This window comes from Octodon degus, unplaced genomic scaffold, assembly GCF_000260255.1.
Source record: "Octodon degus isolate 3935 unplaced genomic scaffold, OctDeg1.0 scaffold00073, whole genome shotgun sequence".
Taxonomy (NCBI): domain Eukaryota; kingdom Metazoa; phylum Chordata; class Mammalia; order Rodentia; family Octodontidae; genus Octodon; species Octodon degus.
The window spans coordinates 9,018,571-9,041,501 of record NW_004524649.1 but is presented as its reverse complement, the minus strand read 5'-3'; the positions used below and the strand labels follow the sequence as shown (position 1 = coordinate 9,041,501).

The window sequence follows — 22,931 nt, the reverse complement described above, 5'->3', positions numbered from 1 at the left end:
TCTTTTTCATTTTGGTATTATATTGTCCTTCATATTGATTATAAAAACTTCCAAGATTAAATTCAACACAATAGAAACCTGCCATGTGTGATTCTCAGGCCTTCTGAAGGACCACTCCACTTCTGAAATTCTCTGTCACTGTCAACAGCACCCATCTGAGCCAGAGCACGGCCGGATATGGAACCAGGCGCTAAGGGCCACTCAAGACAACAAAGCATAAGCAAACAAGCGGTTCACTTCGTTCTCACCTACAGTCTTGGGCATTCCAGCACAAAGGCTCTTCAAAATAAAACAAATGCAGACAATTTCCTAAAAATCACTTTACCATTATTCAAAGTTAAAATCTTTTGTCTCACTTTAAAAAAAAAAAAAATGAAACACTAAATAGGATTTTCTTTGCTTTTGAATGTTATCTATATCTTACTTTTCCACAGACTTTTAATTCATTTTATATTTTGAACCAATACTTGGGGGTAAAAAAAAAAAAAAAAAAAAAAATTACTAAAAATGTAAGTCTCTTAGAAACCAGAAACTAACATCCTGGTCAGGAATTCACCAGAAAGCAGGAGGAAAACTGGTAAGTGTGCCTAAGTCAAAGCAAAGTTTACTTTTTACTTTAATACCAAAAAGTAAAGCTGTGGGAATGTACAGAGGAGCATTCTGATTGACCTTAGAGAAAGCTTCCATTGTCCTCTCTGAGCCTCCTCATGAATAAAACGCAGTACTGTCGTTGCTGATGTGTTCAACAGTCAAAGTGGGCAAGGGTGCCCCTGAATGCCTAACTCATGCTATGGCCTGACAGGAGCCTCCTTTTTGTATTTGTGGGTTCTACTCCTCTGTGCCCTTGACCACGTCCAGTCAAGTTTAAGATGTCTGTATTGTTTGAGCATATTAAATTCTTACATAAGAACTTGTACATGCCTGTAATGCCATCCTAATAAATCACAACCCCTACTGTGGGGTGAGCTCCACGCAGCGACAACATACTGCACAGACCCCTCACCTTGGCCCCTGCTAGTTTGCCTCACAATCCACTGTATCCCACAAGGCTTATGACAGTGAATACCCTTACTTAATTAGGCACAGAGGTAGATTTTTAGTTTTTGGTTTTTTTAATGTCTAATACAAGGCGGAAGCCTGCTAAATATTTCTGAAGGATGTATATCAAGACATTTAAAATTACCATGACAATAACCATCATGAAAATCTGCACACAGCACATGTTCTGCCCTAATTAACAAGAAAATGACAGCCAGTCACTTTTGCTTGCTGCCAAGCCTAGTTCAACAATGCTGAGCCCTCAGCTGGTGCTACTCAGGAAGTAAGGACTGCAGGGATGGAGCTGGCGTGCCCCTCACCCCAGCTGCCCTACCTGAGTGAACTTGATGGTGAAGATAGCATGAGACCTGCTACTGACGTCATTCATTCCAGTCGCTGCTGTAGTCCGGTTGATATTTCCTGCATCCATCAGTTCCTCCACGTCACCATAATTCTGTACTAAATGTTTGGATAAATCTGGAAGATAAAAAAAAAGGAAGGAGTGAAGAAATTTTCCCATTACATTGTAAATTTAAGTAAGAAATTTGTCTTGAAAAAATAATGCATGAACTATTCTCTATAAATCTGCTAAATGTCTAAAGACTTCACTTGTTTCTGTAGGGTGGTGGTATATACAATAACAGACTCCAGTTGCAACAACAGGGCCTTGGGCCTTAGTTATCTCATCTGATAATGTACAGCTACATAGATAGTGTATTTAGGATAGACGCTAGGTATAAACCCCAACCTCTCAGCATTAATCACAGTACAAAGAAGATAAGTAATGAAAATGCACTACTTTTATACAAAACCTAAAAGCACTACCCCACCCCATACCAGTAGGTAAAGCCAGGGCTTTTGCACTGAGCTACATTCTTAGCCCTTTTTTAATTTTAATTTTTATTTTGAGACAGGGTTGTGCTAAGGTACTGGAGTCCAGTCTGGGCTTGAACTTGGAATTCCCTACCTCAACATTCAGCACAGTACAGTTACAGGGATGCTGCACATTTGGCTAAAGCATTCTTTAAAAATTCTTGAGAGCCAGGAATATTGCAGTACACCAGTAATTCCACCTTCTCACACAGCTGAGTCATGAAGATCAAAAGTTTAAGGCTAGTACATGGTAAGCTTACCTAGCATGGGTAAAGCCAAGGTTCAATCTCTGGTGCCAGAAAAGAAGAAAAGATTTTTGGAGCATTCATTTACCTCTAAGTCTAAAGCCCCACTGTGTAAGGGGGCTTCTACTCCTCTCCTACAGCCTCTCTTTTCCCTTGTGTGATAGTCTTATCAACTTTGCTAGATTCAGACATGCTATGAAATTAGCAAAAATACACTTCTACACATGCCTGTGAGGGTGTTCCAAGAGGCTACAGGCATGTGGGCCAGCACACTGAGAGGGAAGACCTGGCCCCATGCAGGAGGCAACACCCAATAGCTATAAGGAGCCCAGGGGAAACAAAAGTAGGAAGAGCAGGAAGCCAGAAACACAAGCTCTTCCTGTCTCTGCTTGTCAGCAGCCCTGAGGCTAGCTTTCCTCTCTCCAGCCCTTCCACCACAGTTCTCACCCTACCCTAAAGGCAACACAGCCAGAAGACCATGGACGGAAAGCTCAGAAGCCACAAGCCAAAATAAACCTTTCTTTCCTTTAAGTGGTTTATTTCAGACTATTTCGGCACAGCTAGCTATGTTACCCACCTTCTGTGAAGCAGTACCTCCTTCAAGTATTGTCAGTACCTGCATTCCTTGTAAAAATAACCAATACAGGCAGAGGGAATGGCATATACGCAAAACAAGGTTTTTGCTTCTTATACAAATGGTGGGTAGCACCTTAAACTGGGAATGAAGCTCAGCAGCAGAGCTCACACCTTGCCTGAGATCTAGGCATTCAAGGCCCTGATTTCAATGGCCAGCACCAGCACCCCCACCCCCATCACAACCACCACCAAAAACTAAAAGGAACACACATGCTGTAAACATTATTGTGTACCTTGCTTGTTTTTTCAAAGCAGTGATATATTACTGAGAGTGTAGCTCTGTGACAGAGTGCTTGTCAGCATGCACAAGCTGGGCTATATCCCCATCACTCCTAATTAATCAGCCAACCAACCAAAAGGAATACTGTGTATCACGTAAGAGGACTTCTCATTCATTTTTCAGACTACAGAGCCTTCAATTGTATGGATGCACCATAAAGGACTTAACCAGTCTCCTATTGAGACTACTGAAGTTGTTTCCAGTTTTGTTTCTAATAACAATGCTTCTAGCTACAAATAATTGTCCACACAGGTCTTTTCAAGTGTTTGGGAATGTTTCCACAGGAAAAAAATTATTTGAGGTGGAAGTGCTAAAATGAAACACATTTGAAATGTTAATATACACTGCAAAATTGTCCTCCATGGAGGGCAAATTACAACCAGCAGGAGTAATACAAATGCTAACCTCCCACCACTGTCTTACCCCAAGGACTCATCCCCACCAAAGCAGGGTGGCAAACATCACCTTGAGGCACTTTTATTTTGCTTGTGTTTTTATTATTTTTGAGTCTTCCTTTTAAAAATCACCAGTAATTCCATTTTCATAAATGATGTAGTCATACTCTTTGTCCATTTTTCTATTTGGTTTCCTGATCAGTCCTTATTTATTTATTTACTGATTTATTTTTATGTATTTGGTACAGGGTATCACTACACAGCTCAGACTCATAGTGATCCTCCTGTTTTCAGGCTTACCAGTGGTGGGATTACAGATGGGAGCCATCACGCTCAGCAACGCCCCATCATCCCACCAGCCAGGTCCCACCAGTCCTTATTCATTCCTAAAAGCCCGTTATATATTAGGGAAATTAGCCCTTTGTCTGAAACAACATTCAAAATATTTCCCCACTTTGTAATTAAGCTTTTACCTTTTTTTACAATGTTTCTGTCAAGTTTTGTATGGGCTTTTTGTTGTTGTTTCAACCAGTTCAAATTTACCTTCTTTTATGGCTGCTAGGTTTTTAAGTAGGCTTTTAAAAACCTTTGGTCATTTAAGTTTCTGGGAAAACTTAACTTGTGGCATCTTTTTTTTATTCTTTTGTATCAGGGTTCAAACTCAGGACCTTGTACTTGCCAGGGAGGTGCTTATGTCCCTAAGCTGTCTCCCCAGCCTCCTGAGAGGTCTTCTGGTCAGTTTATTTCATTTTTTTACATTTAAATCTTGAACCAACTACTGTTTTTCCTGGTGCAAAATCTAAGCAATGATACCAATTTACTTTTGTCCCAGAAAATGTAAAAATCCATATTCTCCCAACATTTGAATAAAAGCTTAATAGTATCTAGGTCAGATTCTAGATGGTTTACCCTGTGGATTATTGTGTCTCTTCACACACCAGTCTTACATGTTCTAACATTTGATAAACCAATTAAAAGGCAAACATGAGGGCACATGATGTTAGGTGAAAATCTATTAACAATAATGCCCCCCAAACAACTATGCAATTAGACACCTTACTTTAAATGCAGAAAGAAAAATCTACAAATAAAAATTAAATACAGTTGGGACTTTACTGGCATACCTGATTTCTTAAGGTTAAAAAAAAAAAAGGCAGCCTAAAAGATGCACAGGTTTGTCCCCAATGAAACACACATGAAAAACACGAAGCCCCAGAAAGCATGTTCTCCATGTGCAGCTCCTGCTAACCACCCAGCGCTCAGCTCTCTCTGCAGAATAGAGATCAGCTTCATCAGAAAGATCACCAAAAACCCAGCCTATTATTTGAACAATTAGCAAGGGCCAATTGTTTACTATCACTGTGTGTGGTGCTCCCCACAAAGGACTGTGCACAATTAATCTACTGCAATCTATCCACTGAGAGGAGATTCTGTACATTCTCCTTAACACACAAGAGCTCTAGAATAATTTTTTTGCAATGTATTATCAGTAACATTACACCGCTAAAATGTAATGCCCTTAAAGAGACAGGTACAAACATACTTACCTTGCCTGAGAACAACAAAAAACACATCGCCAGAGATTTCATAAAGCCAGGAGAAATCTCTGGCGAGGCTCACAAAAGTCAGCGAACACCTAATAAGGCATGAATTCATAAGTGAACGCTGTGCCATGACAGCGTATGCCATTTTTACTATAATAAAATTCTGAAAGGAAATTTTTAAAGTCTCCCCATTATACTACTGGTTTTTTGTTTTGTTTTGTTCTTTTTTTTTTTTTTTTTCTTTCTTCTTTTTGAAAGCTTTCTATTGACACAAATCCCCACAGGATAAGGCTGTGAAATATTCACTCTTACCCTCGACGTAAGGTCCTTCCTTTGGATGCTCTCGGACTCTCAAATTGAAGGTTTTAGATGACTTTCGCCTAAGGAGGTCTCTCACATGTTCATTGTAAATTTCTAAATAGCTACAAATTGTAAACAGAACTGAATTCAGAAGCAGAACGTTGAGACCCTAATAACAATAACAGCAACAACAGCCACGCACATGTACGGGCAGTGGCTGTACCACAGACGATACTCAGCACTTTAGAGTATTTCATGCAATCCACTGCCAGGACTTCTATTAGCCTCATTTTATAGGTCAGATAGACAAGGCGTAGGTCCAAAGGCCACACAGCCACTGAAGCCACACAGCAGTGAGAAGCAGAAACTGACAGATTAATCTTCAAAACCACTTAAAAGACTGGCTGCCCACACAAGTTTACTTCAAAGAACAGCCAGACGTTTTACAGGCTAGATTTATACTGATCCTCCCAACACAAAAACTAACACAACCCTTGCTCACCCAAAGGAAAGAGGCAAGTAATTGGTATACTCATAGAAGTCAAGGGCTCACTCCATTTGAGACAAACATTAAATGTTACCATTTCTTACCAAGCTGTTATTTCCCATCCAAATTGTACCCAAGAAAGTCATTGCAAACCCAGTGTTTTCAACATTACTCCCAACACCATAAATACAGAAGAGGAAAAGGCAGACACTGCTCGGGAACCTAGATGCCTCACCCCTCCCAGGCAGCTGTGTGCCCCACACAGGGCCTGTGTTCACTGGGTTCCCTTCCACGCTCGCACCTGCCCGACCATAGGTCCTACCTCACTTCAGTGCGAAAGGATGCAGCATCCCATCGGGTGGTTTCATTTATCCGACTGAAGAGCCCTTCACAGATCCGCGGTATTAAGCCCAAATCACCCTGTAAGGAAAAGGAGTGCAGCAGCTGTCACTGGAAATGAAATCAAGTGGTGATTGTGCATGTTGCTAGGGAGGACGGTGACACAAGGGGCCTGACAATGCCAGTCCTTCCACCAGGATAACCTCCTCCTCTCTGATGTGAGAGGATGCATCTTTCTCACTTCTACATACTTGGACTTGGGTAAAATATGACTGTGAGCTGTTGTTCAGCTAAATCATGGCTTGTAAAGATACCAAGACTTATGCTCCAGCTAGTAGACAAAATAGTCTCTGGCTGTAGAGTAAATGTTTAAACTATTTGACTGAAGGACTAAAGAAGAGAAGATGTACCCTAGGAGAAAAAGGAACACTAAGAAAAATCTTTGTAAGTCCTTAACACAACTAATAACTGTCATGGAACTTAGGTAACAGGGCCACGTTAAACTGATACATCCCTCCTTTTTTTTTTTTTTTTTTTAAATATTTATTTATTTATTTTGTGTGTGTGTGGCCAGCTCAGCCCACCAGGGGGCGGGCCTGGCTGGCATGCGCTGCTGGGGGATTGAACTGGGGTCCCTGTGCTCTGCTTAGCTTAGCTTGTTCTAAGTAGGTGCTTTAGACCACCGAGCCATCTCACCAGCCCCCTATCCCTCCTTTTGATATAGGACTCCTTACACTGCACTTCCAAGAAAGGAAGATTTTTATAGTACATCGTATCAATTATGCAGTGGCAGTGTCATAGTTACTAAACATGTCTCATTCAGCAACAACAGGCTGGTGAACCTCAGAGTGATACTGAAGATCAGGCATAATGTTCTCATCAGGAAACCAAAACTGTAAAACCTCCAACCCCATGACTACTATCACCCAACTTCTCACCCAAAGAATAAAACTAAAATCATTGGTTCAGGATTTTTTTTTTTTTTTATTCTTTGTACTATTTAATCAGTGCAAATTCCTATCAGGGAAAACAGCCTTTCACCATATTTTCCTTATTCCAAAATAAATAATACCCAAGGATTATTATTAAGGCCAGAGAAACACACTTATAATTTACAAGTACTTTATAAATGTTTGACTTACATAAATACTTTCTAGGGAATCAACGAACATATTTCAGTTTTAGAGAACTTGTTTCCAAAGGCACAGTGGTAGGAGAGTAAGAAAAGTAATGATGAAAGGCAAACACAGAACTCTTGAAATGATCCACTCTTCCTCATTTTTCCTGATTTTTCAGCATGGAGAGTGTACAGCACAACACTGCCAGACCTCTGGTATACAGAAATGGCTGGGCTGAGGATGTCAGGTTCTGTGCCCAGAGGTGACTCCAGCTGGAAGTCCTGCTCTCCTCTACCACGCTACTGCAGTGAGCCAGCAAGCCTGCAGCCAGAAGAACACCGCCGCATCTGCTGGCGGGCAGGCCACAGTGGCTGAATACACTGCAGGCCAGCCAGCCACTGCATACTGCGCTCACTCTCACTTAAGAAAAATAAAACACACAGGCACCCTCTAAATTTGGAGAAAACACAGAACATGGTGAAGTTCTGTAGTAAAGTTTACCTCTGAGTTCTCCATACTTTGGGATGAGTGTCACGTTAATGCCTGTTAATTTACTAACCACTAAGCTGTACATATTATAACCATGTAACTCTAGTATGGACTTTGTAACTCTTCACTTTTTTAATGCATTTGCTGAATTTATGTAATACCTTTCCATCAAAAAGTTAGATTTGTTTTTTACATTTTTCTTTGGGAAAAATGTTCTGAATTACTTTAAAAAGAACAGACTTTGGTAATTTTATTCAAACCGTTGTGTTGGCAGAAAAGGAGAATAAATTACTTGTGGGCCCAGCATACTTTCTTGATAAGATTATAAGGCCTTTAAAAACGGAAAATGAACTGGGAGTTGCATCCATTATTCATGCTTATAAACTTAAAGCAATTTCTAATTTAAAATCTCTCAAAGGAAATTTAGTCCAACTTATTACTTTTATCTTATTACTGAAAAATGATCAGAACATAAAAAGCAAGTTAGTACAGACCAAGCAGATAAAAGAGACAATTCTATCAGTCTAGAGAAAAACAATAAGATTCCTTCCCACGCAGCATCAACAACGTACAGAATCTCCCATCATAGTGTATGACTTTCCAGATCCAGTTTGCCCATATGCAAAGACACAAGCATTATAACCTTCAAATGCAGATTTCACAACATCTGTGCCCAGGGTTTTGAAAACCTGAAACACATAAACACAAAAGATCCAGTTACTAGGGATTGTAATAAAAGCCCCTACAGGGCTGGCAATATTCTTCAATGCTACATTCCTCTCTTAAGGATTGCGCTATATAAATAAATCACAGTAGCAGTGATTAGCAGAATATACATGCACCTCAATTTCAAATCAAAAGTAAACTTTCTAAGCAAGACCATCCTCTTTCCTACTTAACAAAACAGTTCCCAAAGTATAAAAATGTAAACAAGGCAAAGTGACACTCAGTCAAGAAGATGATTTTAAAACATAATGATTTACCATCCTGAATGATAAAGCTTTCACTCTTTCAGGATCTCCAGGCACTGTCTGACAGCCATAGTACCCAGAAACTGCTCTGTGAACCATGCCAACCCAAGTTCCCATTTCATCTGAGTGGAGGTTCTGGGTGATGTGAGGGAAGGGACATGGCCCGAAGGGCTGGGGCATGGGGGCCTGTGTCTCCACACAGGGGACTATACCTTTAGCAGCCTGAAATACTGCACAATTATAATTTTGAATAAAAATACAATACCTCTGGGAGACAATATAAGTGAAAGAAATATAGAAGGTCATTCTGATCATACTCAGCTGAGAAGGGACAAACACACTGTCATCGTGTTGCCTCCTGTCTTCGAAGCACAGCACACAAAGGGCACATTTTATAAAAGATCACTCTGCTCGAAAAGTTGGAACATTGGCAACTAGAGAGTTATCAAAGGCATCTCAGCAGTCATGCTCAGGGTTGGAGACAGGAAGAAGTGGGGGGGCCAGCTGGATCCACCAGGAAGTCACCCAGACCTGTGACTGCCACCCTGGCTCCACAGGAGAATCATATGGGGAAGCTCTGGAGTCCCACCAGCCTGGCCAGTAACCCAGCCCAGTGAAATGGAATCTAAGGAATGTGAACCTGGGAAGCAGTATGTCTCAAATCTTCCAAGTAGTTTCAAAGTTCAGCAAAACTGACAAACCTGGCCATCTCAGAAGAACATTAAAAAAAAAAAAAAGCCCCTGCTAATAACACAGCTGTCAAACAAAAAAAATTAATACAGCTGTCATCCAAAGAAGAAGAAAGAATATGGTCAACGGGCCTTTAGCTTTCTTGAACGCCATCTTACTTGAACCTTGTTTCCTCATTCTTATCGGGAAAGATTTACAGACCAACATTTTAACTGAGTCACTTTCACAAATGGCCAAAGCCACTCATTCTGAGTCAATTTTTACCCATTTCAGCTTTAGGAGCTCTTATTTTCCGATCTTATTCCTGAATTTTGATCACTTAGTTCCCGACTCTTAACTGCAGCTCACATTTATTGGACACTTTGCAAGCCATTTCATGTGTGATAGATTGATACTCATGAAAACAGTACTGAGTTGGTGGGACTACTAGACCTCAGATCCAACTGAAAAGGAAGCAGAGTGCCAGGCACTTACTACAGCGTGGCAGGTTGACTGATTCCAAAGCCTTACTACATCCCCTCATCCCACAGCCCCGTCCTAACTGAAAGGACTTCTCCTCACACCTCTATTAAGAAGTAAAAGCCAGAATCCTGGGAGAAGCAGAACTCCAGCCCACCCACGAACGTTCATTATTCACCACTGTGTGTGGAATGTGAGTAAAAAAATCTCAGAAAAACAACACACAAACGTCAAGTATCACTTTTAGAATTTCACTGGTTAGGAAAAAGAGCCTTCCAGAAACTTCTCAGAGAATAAAAGAAGGATCTTGGATGAAAGCCAAGTCATGGAAAATATTTTTATTTAAACCAAACCAGAAGGTTTTCACAATGAAATTTTTCCCTAATGTAAAAACCCACGCATACCATTTCATTACTATTTCAGCAGAAAGCTAATCCAGGAGGTCTTCTGACAGACTCAAGGGCTCAGGAGGAGCGGGGATGGGGGACATGACACTAGAACAGTCCTGAAAGTTGAGGTCTGGAGATTGAGAAAGCAGACCTGGTCCAGTCGCAGCTTTAAGTTTCCACAGTCAGCAAGGGACCCCAGAAGAACAGGCGCACGTAAGTCCACCTTGCTCCCACCCAGGACCGATTCAGTGAAAACCACTCAAATTGCTCCTAAGGCAAAGGTTCTTCCATCACACTTGGAATGAAAAATTTTACGTTTCCAGTTTCTCCAAAGTTGAATTAAGGAACAGGTCCTGCGAGATCAAAGTCTCCCTTTGTAGTTTTGAAGAACCATTAAAAAAATTAGACCTTACTACATCAATGGTCTTTAATGCTCATGACTGGGAATTTAAATTGCTCACTGACTTTTTTTTTCTAATTTTAAAATAATAGTCATCTTACCTAGTATTTGTTTAACATAAAGGGAAAGTGAACTTGAACTATAGTAATAGAAAGATATATTTTTTCAGCATATTATTTACATTTAGCTGAGTTTTTGCTGTTGTTGTTGTTGTGTGTTTAAAGAGGTTTAGCTAGAGTCTATCCCTGATACAGGGCCAGAGCTGTCCTTCACTCACTTTCTGGGCCTGATGGGGCACTAGTGCAGCAGTGCCTTAGTCAATATTTACTCTGAAGCCCCTTTTTATAACACAGCTATTAGAATTAGGGCCAAAGGATAAACTCTTTATTAAATATTGTCATGAGAGATAATTTCCCCTATCATGCTGGCTTAGTAACAAGTGCTTCTACAAGAATTGTGTTTAGGGGACCGGGGAGATGACTCAGTGGAATAGGCACTTCCCTGGCAAGTACAAGGACCTGAGTTCAACCCCTAGTTCCGCAAAAAAAAAAAAAAAAATTGTGTTTAGGACCATATCTCCAGGTTGTTTTTAGATCTGCAATTTAATGGAATTACTTCCATTTACCCCCTAGAGCAGAGGAGCCTGGAGCACCCGAGAAGAGACCATGCATGCCTGCCAGCATACAGTATGACAGCTGACCTCATCCGAGAAGGAGGCACACCATCTAGAACTATTTATAACTCTGGGAACTTATTTTTAACTTCTAAATGAACTAAAATTGGCCCTGCTCCCCCTGATCTTGGCTCCTAGTAGAGCCCAGGAAATGTCATCTGTTCCAATAAACTAGCCACCATCTGTACACTAGTTCACTGGGTCAGCAAACACTCTAGGTCCCAGGTCCTGCTGTCACAAAATACTCTGCTGCCGCTTCCCTGGACCTCCCACTGTACAGCCTGCTGTCCCCAGAAGACCTTAGTTTAGGTTAAATGGAATTAATGGGGGAAAAACTCTGCCATCTTGATAAGTTAAAAAAAGAAGCCCTTTGAGGATGTTCATTCTTCCTGCATTGAACACATTCTGGAGAGCATTACACCAAATTGGTTTCCCATCAACAAATCCCTTCTATCTGCCACTTAATTCCCACTCCTATCTTGAAGGCTAAATCCAGATCTAAATATCTATACTATTCTATCCTTTACTAGATTCCTAGCTACAAATCCAGGGATGGTGAACAGTTTAGAGGTTTCAAGGATAACAGTGGGCAGCAGGACGTGTGCCATAAATTTGCCACCGCTGGACTAATCCATTCACCTTGACCCTACAGTCATCTCTACTCACCACTATTTGTCCCATAGGCTGCCCTACCCATCTGATAGCTAGAGCTCCCCGTTTTTTCTCCCAAGCCCATTGAACTACCCAGTTGTTCCCCAACCACCCTGGACATAACACTCAGAGTCTCAACTCTGCTGCTATTAAAACTCAATTAAGCCATGTGCATTGGTGCACAATTCAATCTCCCCATGTACTTATGAAAAAGCTAAAGCAAGAGGATCACAAGTTCAGAGCCAGGCTGGGCAACCTAGCAAGACTCTGACTGAAAATTTGAAAAAAAAATAAATAAAAATGGCATGGAATACAGCTAGAGTAGCCCTGGTTTTAAGACCTAATACTACACAAAAAGAAAAAGAGTTGATCAGTTTCATCAACTTGAACAAGTTATTTAAGCTTATTTAGACTCTTATAAAAAGAAATCCGGAGTTTCAATTCATCCCATTGGTTATTCTTTTTTTTTTTTTTTTTTTTTTTGGCAGAATCGGGGATTGAACTCAGGCCCTTATGCTTGCCAGGCAAGCACTTATTCTACTGAGCCATCTCCCTGGCCCCCCATTGGTTATTCTGAGGATTAATGAACACAAAGCAGAGTGTCTGACACTGATGCAGACCCAGGCAACTGTAGTTCATCTTGCCCCTCCTGGTCCCTCTCTCCCAATGGTCCCTCCTCTCTGTATAGCCCCCCTCCCACTGCTGCTGTCCCTTTCTATTTTTCCCTGATGTCTGGGTCAACATCTGGATACAGTCCCTCCAACACCACATTTACACTGTCCAATAAACCCAATCTCCCCCATAAACCACTTCTAAACAAAGTGCATTTCTCAAATTTGTTAGGATCCATGCAAATCATCAGGCTCCTTAAAAGCAAAATGCAGAGTCTGCTTAAAAAAAAAAAAAAAAAAAAAAAAAAACTGCTGCTCAGCAGATTTGAACAGGTCTTGAGACTCTTAAAGGGAAAGGTGTACAGGGTGTTCAGGGTCTCACTACTAATAGATTGGACTACTAGTAATCCGCCTGTTTACAGCCTCCCAAGAGCTGGGATTACGGGGCACGTCACCACACCCAGCCTTAGACTCCCAGTTTCTAACACATTTCCAGATAATGTCATAATTTTGCTGCACATACACACTTCAAGCTGTTTCAGACCAGAATGTTTTTCATGCTCTACTTTTCAAGAAGCCACTGCACCAATTACAGCCCTGGGCAAGCAGGATGGGAATTCTTATCCCTGTTTTACCACATGGAGCTCTGAGGCAGTGCAGCCAGAGAAGCTGGGACAAACCTAAAGAGGCCCCACAAGGAAGCCACATTCTTCCCCTCCACCAGTGCTCCCCACCTCACATGCACACCCAGGGAAACACACTTGTCCTCTGTCACATGAAGTGTCACAATCTGTTTCCGACAAGATGGTCTCCAGAGGCACCTGGGTCTGCTCGCATCTACCCACACCACACCTACATTGTAGTCCTTAAAAGCCTACCAGGGAGTTCCTTGGACAGAGTTCAGCCTCATTTTACATTCTGGAAAGGCTCTAGATGAGACATTCTTTCTGGACTCCCTTCCACACAAGCATACAAAACATGACTTGGGTTTGAAACTTACTCCCTAACCGCTGTACCGTAGAACTCAAGCCAAGTGACTTATTTGCTGGCCTTAAACATACTTGTACAGCATCTCCTAAAATACTTAGAGCTCCTTCAAAACAGTGGCCATGTCCACATTTGGAAACCAAGTAAAAGTTAAGATCACCATGTTCAAGGATGAAAAAAAAAATCTTTTGAGAACTGAATACTTTTTAGCCTTAGCAGCCCTACATAGTACCCAAAAGGCTAAGTTTAAAAGGGATAATTACATATAAAATTTATTCAGAAAAAAAATTAGCAAGCTGTTTGAAAGTATTATAAAGCAGGCATGTTTTTCTTGCTGTGAAAATAAAACAAAATAAAGATTAGCAAAATATCACATCATACCATTTCTTGTGAAATATAATCTGGACTCTTTGTATCAGCAGAATAAAAAGAAAAGTCGTAGGTGAAGGTCTTGGTGCGTTCTCTTCCTGAGTCCCCAGTCCCTCCTTCTGGTATCTAGAAAAGAGAGGATGGTGATAATCACATGGCAGGAGAGTGACAGCAGCCACACAGACCTACTGCTTCTGGACCAGTTACCCATACTAGGAAAAGATCTATTCCAGAAACAAATAAAATGCTCAACATTATTTATGACATATTTTCATATTTATACCCTAAGAAATTCCTGCCAGTCTCTCTAAAAAAATGAATAAAACTTCATTGCCACCTAAACTCCCTTACCTCACCAATCCAGGATGCACTATAACCCATGACAACTCTTCTTGCCTCTTCTTTTATGATTAATTTACATCAACCCAACATGCTAAGCAGACAATTTTTCTATCTCCAACGATCTTACTGTGCCTTCTGCTGGAATCACCAGGACAGGGCTTTGCGCAGCTCCGGGATGCCATTCACACAGACTGTGGAGGGGCGGGGATCACCTAGAGTTGTGCAACTTGGTGGCTCCCATGGAAATCCCGGTCAGGTATCTCTCCAAAAACCTTCCCTAATGCACTGTATCCAGTAGGAAATTCTCCTATCTGAGATGCACAAGTCTCCCAGGACACATCATACTGTGAGTTAATTACACATGCTTACATGTCTCGTCTACCAGGCTGTATGCTTCATTTGAAGCCAAACTCATATTTAAAAATTTCCAGACTCTCAAAAACCTCATACAGTTCCTCAGACTTAGAAAAACAGATTCGATAGCCATTATATTTTTCAAGTAATTCATATATTATAAAGAGAATTGGTAAAACATTAGCACTTAAAATAATAGCACATTAAGAAATCATTATAAAGAACTGTGGGTATCTGTTTCCAGTGACTCAAACATCAGAGAGATGTTTGTTAAACACAAAAAGCAACAGAGGAATCAAGAGAAATGGATGCCAAAAGTGCAAAGGAAGGGCATCCAAGGCAAAGAAGAGGGAACTGGGAGCAGGGAATAGACAGGGGATGACTGGTGGAAAGCTGAGAGGGTGTGGGAGCCCACGCTTTGACAGAAGACTCAAAGTGGCTACAGAGCCAACATACAGGGAACGGTGACTAGTAAGGAAGCAGCAAATGCCTCAAGCCAAGGGACATCAGCTTGCAGAAGGGGCCAGCACACCATCCAGAGCACTCTGCAGGAAAAAGGCAGGTGCCTCCCCAACGTCCACCACTGAACATCCAGCTCTGCTCCTCTGAAAGTGAATTCCATGTGTCCAGCCCTTTGAACCTTGACTTAGTGGAAATTCTTTCCTTAGTGAACTGGAGAGTGACCTTTATTGGTCATGGAGCAGCAGGCTCAGAAACCCAAGCCCAGAAGTACAAAGATCGAAGAAGTAACCACCTAACCCCAAATCACACACCTTCCTTATTATTAACTTTACAACCCTCTTTCTTCCAAGTGAAAAGCACTCATGGCCATTAAGAAATGAAGTGCCATGCCGGCCTCCGAGGCATGCTGAGCTGGCGACTGAGACTGGGTGTGGTGGCATGTGCCTGTAATCCCAGCACTTGGGGGGCTATAAACAGGCGGAATCACTATGAGTCCGATCTAGTAGTGAGACCCTGAACACTCTGTAGACCCTTCTCTAAAATACAGAAAAAAAAAAAAAAAAAAAAAGGAAGAAGGAAAGAAAGAAAGGAAGTGACCAAAGAAACAAATGAGATACTTTAAGTATAAAATAAAGAATTTGCCTTTCTGGAAAATGATTGTTTTCTATTTTTTTACACATGCTTTTACGGTTTTTTTTTTTAATCTTTCATTTTCTGTGTTGTGAATGAAGGATTAGCTCTTCATCTGTGGGCTAAGATATCAACTCAAGCACCCAGGATGAAAACGCCTGCATGCAGCTGGTCTATGCTCTGAAGCTCCCACAGCAGACTGACCCTGTGCATCTGTGATCCAGATCAAAGAACTGGCAATAGGAGAGGAAAGTTGGTTCTACTCCAGCCTCATCAAAAGCAAGCCAACTCTGCTAATGTAACTGATGACAGAGGGGAACAGAAATAGCAAGAAGCCACCCCACTAGGACAGCAAACATGGGGCTCACAGAGCTGCAGGGGATCCGGATCACTACTTGCCTTTAAGTTTGTGATTGTTGTCTTGCTTTTCTCCATCTGAATAATGAACTTGGCCTCTAAGTCCTTTTCCCTGCAACATAAACAATATAGTATTGATTAGGAGAGAAGAGGTGATATAAAAAAATTGTTGCATTTATTTTTCATATGTGGGGCTTTCATTACAAAAAGACATCAAATGAATAATCTCTAATAACACTCCCCTTGAATCCTTACTAATACCATAAATATGAAGACACACAAAACAAATGCCACCATTAAAAACTGAAAAATAATGTTCTTACAATCTTGAAAAATTCCTAAATAAGACAAAAAGCAAATGAAGGAATGTGTCTAAGAATAAAGTAGCCCTATGTAACTAATAACAAAGCAAAAGACATTGGGTGCCTCCACCTGGATAAGAAGCAGGAAAAACAGACGGGTGCTCAGGACTCAGTAGGGCTTCCACAGCCAGTCCGGATCTGCTCCCACCTCGACGCAACCCATCATGTCCGTTAGAAATTGGAGGCCAAGAAAACTGAGAAGACAACTGTCTAGAATAAATGGCTGTCCACCTACACAACATAGTGTGATGCCACTGCAAAAACAATGAGGAAGATCTCGATAAACACGCCCATGGTCACCAATATCCATGGTTAAGTGGAGAAAAGTATACAGGTAGAGCCCAGCTTGACTTTTGATTTCTAGTCTACACAACCGAGTGAAAGCAGTGTCCCTCAACAGGAATCATACTTGTGATCCTGGTCTGTTCCCAGGTTAGTAGTATGTTTGGTCCAGGTCCTCACCAATAATGCTGGACAGCCCCCAGATGACAAGGGTGAACAACCCACAGGGCTCTACAATGTCTTGTGTTGCTAAACTCTGATGGGTGTATGCATTGAATTTTCAATTTAGGACATTTTCAACTTGAGTACACAACCCCATTGTAAGTCAAGGAGCACCAGTATATAAAATGCTACCATTTATATGGAAAAATTAAAATAATAACCTAAGCAGATTTTAAAGGCTTTCTATGGAGAAACAAGAAAATGAAGTAGAAGGGGCAGAGACAGAAACTAGATTTCTTCAGATATGATTTGATCTTCAGACAGATAAAAACAATGTGAGAAGTAATATTGTTATAAAATGATCCAACACCCAAATGTAAGTTGAAACAAATTGTATATCATACAGCAGGAAACCATTTCAATTAAGACTGCATGGAGGAATCTTGGTCTCTTTGCCTGTGGCCCTGTCCCTCCCATCCACAATCCACCTGCTGCCAAGACAGGGACGTTCAAAATGCACATCTCACTCTGAAGTTCCCCAGATTTAACTTCCTTCTGCAATGTCTCAAAGTTCCAGCGTAAAGTCCAGTCTTAGGGCCATGTCCAGTTCTTCCTAATCTGATCCTGTGATCTGACCCTAACCCCTACTGTGATTCCAGTACTGCATCCTGTCCCACCCAGTTCCAGGTCCACCTCCCCATCACACCACTGCCACAGCAGACTGCACTCCCTTTGGAGAACCTTCACAGCACCCACTACAATACTGCCTACCTAGACCCTGACACAGCGCCCACAACTCTGCCATGCTTCAACTGCTTGCATACCTGCACTGGACTATCAGTCTGAATTATTAAATGGATGGCTCTTACTCAGCCTACTCAGCGATGCCCAGTGTCCAGCTACATTGGGTCCCTACTGAACCCTACACTCCTGGTTCTCATCTCCCACATGCCACACATTTTTCCCACTGTCCACACGACCTGCCTCCTTCTAGGAGGCCTTCAGACACGACCTTCCTATCCCTTTTGAATGAATCCCACTCCTCTAGGCTTCCTCCCTGTTGTATCAGCTTTCTGATTAGTCCAGAAAAGCAATGATCAGCTTTCTTCACACCTACAGCCAAGTCCATCCCACACATGGGGTGTGCTTGCGTTCAGCACTATCCAGTGTCATATTTTCGTCCTTCAGCCCAGACTGTGAAACACAAGGCACTGAGAGTTCTCTGGCCCCAGGTCAGTATCCTCTGACATTTAAGAAACATGGGAAATAAATGTTGACATTTTTCTTATATTTGGAAAAATAAATAATCCTAAAATATTATCTGAACATCGATTTGATAAGAAAGCAAAATGAACTATATCTCCCCCTAGCCACTTTGGTAAATTGGGTTTCTCAACTGAAAAGTCAATTATGGTTCCTTCATATAAATACTTTACTTGAAAGGTCTGGAAACTAGATCGTAAGATGTTACAAATGAGCCAGCTAAAGTATAGTGAGTTATAGACCAGTAGTATAGGGGTCAGGGAAGGAAAAGATGTAAAGTATCCATTCAGAGAAGGAGACAAATTATGTCAGTTTTCATGATACATGAGCAAGAAAATACATACTAGGGGGGAAAAAACCCTATGTGAATCTGAATCCAAGTATGTTTTTTAAATATTTTTAAATTATTCAACAATTCAAATTGACTGCATCTATTCAGCTCATGGTATTTAGTTACTGCATAATATAAAGCCTGACTAGAGAAGGCTGGGGTCTCCAAGCTGAACCATACATGCAGTAGGAGATTACAGCTGATGCAAACTAGGCAACTAACCAGGCAGAATGTGGCAAAGGTTGTGAAAACCCAGAGGACAAGTGCAGAACACAGGACCCAAGATGACTCCACGGCTCCTGAGCACACAGGGCCAATCAAAACCCGATATTCACAATCGCTCATTTGAATCTGGCACTGTATGCAGAACCAAACAAGAAAGTGCTATTCTCAAGCCTTTTGATTATATCCACAGGAAAATCAAGCAAGTCTTCCCATGGGCAGTTTAAATCTGGCACCAGGCCAAGTGAGTTTCTGAGAGGACAACTGCCCCAAAGCCTTATCTGCATGCACTGGGAAGCCAAGCTGGGAACCGCAGATATAAAGGACCCCATTCCCTTCTCAGGCGGTGTAGCCAACACTGGCCTGCTCTTGCCCAGTACCACACACCTCTTTCCTGCCTCCGATACGTTTTCTCTGCCTTTCTGTGTGTCTGGTCCAGCTCTTTGTTCAGGACAATAGGTACCAGGAAAGAATCCCCGCATGTCCCACCATCCAGTAACATTTCTATGGAAGAGCTCACAGGTGCTCCTCCACCCTGAAGAGTTACCTACTATGAGCCAGTAACTAACTGCCTTCATCTCGGTGGCAGAATACACAATAGCAACAATACAATTTTTAAAACTATTTTTATTTATTTTTCACATAAAGAACACATATCCTCCATTATATTATGGGAAAGAAGTCTCAGCAACACTGTCAGTAGGAGAACTAGTAAGCTGCAAAAGAGCATGCTGTGGACAAGTGAGTCTGCAGCTCAGTAAATACAGGAAGTGAGGACAATGCAGCACCCACGCTTGCAGATGCAGAACTGTCCTGAAAGAGAACACAGAAAGCTGCCTGCAGAAGCTGCCTCTGGACAGAGTGGCAGCAGGGCCTTGGGGAAGGGAAAACAAGCGTAAGCATTTGCTGCCGGAACTATTTTAGCAAGATTTAATATTACTTTCATAATTAAAATAAACTTAGCTAACTGTAAGACAAAATCTCCTGCTTTGAGACTCTGGATGGCTTTTCTAGCTCTAGGTTAAGCGCTGGGCTGACTTGCCCCACCAGGTGGCCATAGAGAGGTCAGGGCCCTGACCTTGCACATGCTTGCCTCTCCTGCACTGTCCTGGCACTGTCTCTCCCCTTCCCAGCCCTCTGTCTTTCCACCAGGTAAAATGATGCCCAAGATGCAAACCCGCTCCTGATCTTCCTGGGGTGGGCTGGGGGCAGATTTCTGACCTCTTCTGCTCAACAAATGACTACTTCTCAACTCTACCCAACAACTCTTTTCTTCTTTATTAGGGCTTCAGATAAAACACAGGGTACCAAATTAAACTGAAACTTAGATTACCAATAAAAAAAAATCCTCTCAGAATAACTCCACCCTACATAGTAATGAGACACACTACATCTCTGCTTGCTGACTTGGACCACACAGGTCTCCAACACTCTGCACCCCTGAGGTGCTCCCACAGCCAGGTGTGTACACTCCCCTGCTAGCCAAGCAGATGAGACAACCCCCCAGAACCCACCCTTCACCACTACCTACCCACCCCACCACCCACACGCCCCACCATTCCACCCCCCTACCCTCCACCCCAACCCCAACCCCCACACCCTCCACCTGCCCACCTCACAAACCAAGAACCACTGCCCCCCTGTGCTGCCTGATTCTCCCCAGCTGATACTCGTCACTGTAAGAAATTAATGTACAGCCAGGGACTGCCTGTTCCCTTCACTGCTCTCCATGAAATCCAAAAGCCTTCATCTCAGTTTTAGGGGGGAAAAAATCTAGGCAGAGTCCTGCAAGGGATCCCACTGTGCACTCTCAGATATCATCCTGACTTCATTTCAGCTCCTCAGTGCTCAGCCAAGTCAGTGGCACCATGGGTAGGAGTGGAGGACGGCAAGCGGCTGGCACGATGTCCCCTCCACTTCTGGGTGGCTGCCACTCTGCAGGTGCCAAGGAGGGTGTGCTGTCACAGCCCTGTGGATATCACAAGCCATGTTCTAATTGAAATCCTCAGCTGACCTGGGCCACAGAGGAGAGCTATTAAGGTGAGCTGTTATCAATGTCCCTGGCCCCAGGATGGTGTCACAGACCTCAAAGAATAGGCAAAGAGCCAACCAGTCCAGATTACAGGCTGGGATTCCAGAAAAGAAGCCCTGGTGAGGAGCTCAGCCTACAAGGTATTCATTCCGATGTGCCTGGGGGTCAAAACAGGGAAGGGAGGGGACAGGAGGCCAGGCAGAGGGAAACCTGGGTCTGCAACACTGACTCAAGCAAGCCCTTAGTCCTCCGCGGAGCTGGCATGGACCAGGGACTGCCTGGTAAACAGGTACCAGGCAGCTGTGCCATCCTTGAGGAGGTGACAGCAAGAGGCTGAGCCACCAGCATTGTGCCAGCTGGAAAACAAGACTTGGGAAAGAGATTTAGCAAGTACAGAGCTACACTCAGACCTCTGGGAGACAGTAAGCTCCTGCAGCAGCATTAGCCACCCTTATTGCCCTGCCAGGGGTATGAAGCGAGGAAGCGGATGCTTTTCATTCAGTTTCTAGAAAGAACAATCATCCCAATAAAAATAAAATGTGCTTTGAGGTATACAAAGTACCACTGAAGAGGTTCAGCTGCAGGCTAGAAAAATCCTTGGCTGAGATTACCTATGGAGCTTTGCAAGTTTGTTTATCCACAGATCCTCAGAGATGCCTTTGCAGGCCAGAGAACATTCTTGGTACAGGGATAAGGTGGCAACCAACACTAAGGATCAGCCCCAACAACCTCCAAATTTCAGTGAGAGAAAAAGTAATTATTATTATTATTATTATTATTATTATTATTATTAAGGGGAAATAATAGTAATGCCATATCAATTTTTATAATGGTAAGGACTACAAAGAAACAAAATGGGTGTCTTGGAACAGGGATGACGACAGAGGCCAGGCGAGGCAGGCAGCTCTCTCAGCAGAGGACCTGTGAGCAAAGGCTGGGGCAGAGCCAAGGCAGGGCCAGGCAAGGACCTGAGGTAAAGAGAACAGCAGGCACAGAGGCCCTGAGGCAGGAAGCAGCCAGAAGCCTTGGGGAAGAGGAAGCGGCCTGTGGGGATGCAGAAGACAGCAAAGCAGTAGCAAGGGCCAAATCACAGCAGCTCTTCGGACTTTGGCTGAACAGCTGACTGGTGAACTTCAATGTGATGGGTAAGCCCTGGAGAGGCAGGTTTTGTGTACAGCAAAGTAGTAAGATCACATTGACAGTTTTTAAAACACCATGTAGTTGCCCTCCATAGACTCTAATAAAAGGATGAGGGGAGAGCTAGGAAAGAACCTGGAAGTCCACACAAGGAATGCTGGCCCAGAGCTTAGCACAGACATGCCCATGACGACCAGGCCAGCTGTGATGCCCCAGACCTGAGGATCCACAGAATGAATATCCGGACAGCCCCAACCCAAGGCTAAAAGTAAGACTGTCTAGCACAGGAACCAGGAATGCACAAATTCTACCACGACGCCAGGCCTGGACGCCCTGCCTGGTAGTATACAATGCCTTACTCCTCAGCCCTGACTTTCCCTTTCTCCTCTAGTCTCTGGAACCCAAAATATCAAAAATGAGTGAGTGATTTTCTCCTCTTCTGCTGAGGAAGGTCCCCAGCTAGAACTATTCTAAGGATGTGAGAGGTAAGTTGGCTCATCACACGTCAGGAATGCCTTACTCAGACCATGAGAACTCAATTCTAGCATGAAACCCCAATCCCAGCTGAGAAAAGCTGACAGGCACGTTAAAGAATTTCATACATCACAAAATTCAAGCCTAAGGCATAAAGAACTACATTTGCTGTCCCAGATTAAAGCTGAGGACATTTTCATAGGAAATCTGTAGGGAGATAACGGAGGACCAAAAGAGAAGGGTGAGAAGCTCAGCTAAGGATTGCGATGGGGTTCAGGGAAATGGGACATGTGACAAAAGATGGACGCAAAGATGGCAAGAGACCGAGCCTATCACCTTACCTCTGAGAAAAACCGAGGCCCAGAAAGGTCTCTGACTTACTGTGAGTGCTACTCTACAGGGAACATGAAGATGGTCACAGAAACTACACAAGCAATTAATACTTCAGAGGGATGCGGAACTGCTATGGCAGAGTTAGCTCCTCTAATCTGAGTCAGCTGCATGCTCCTGAGGGTGGGAATTAGGTCATCATGGGCCCCAGAGACACAGGGGGCCAATTACAGGAAAGGTACTCGTT

The 22,931-nt window shown here is 42.7% G+C and overlaps 1 protein-coding gene across 5 annotated transcripts in view; it reads right to left on the bottom strand.

Annotated features, from left to right (window-relative positions):
• Kif16b (kinesin family member 16B) overlaps window positions 1-22,931 on the bottom strand; it is a 299,092-nt gene that overhangs the window by 250,877 nt on the left and 25,284 nt on the right. For all 5 annotated transcript variants that reach the window (XM_023720152.1, XM_023720153.1, XM_023720154.1 and 2 more), the window contains exons 2-7: window positions 16,132-16,201; window positions 13,957-14,070; window positions 8,317-8,433; window positions 6,121-6,218; window positions 5,324-5,433; window positions 1,373-1,515 (exon numbers count right to left, since the gene is read on the bottom strand). In XM_023720152.1, coding sequence (XP_023575920.1) covers window positions 1,373-1,515; window positions 5,324-5,433; window positions 6,121-6,218; window positions 8,317-8,433; window positions 13,957-14,070; window positions 16,132-16,201 — 652 coding nt within the window. The remainder of the gene's footprint in view (window positions 1-1,372; window positions 1,516-5,323; window positions 5,434-6,120; window positions 6,219-8,316; window positions 8,434-13,956; window positions 14,071-16,131; window positions 16,202-22,931) is intronic.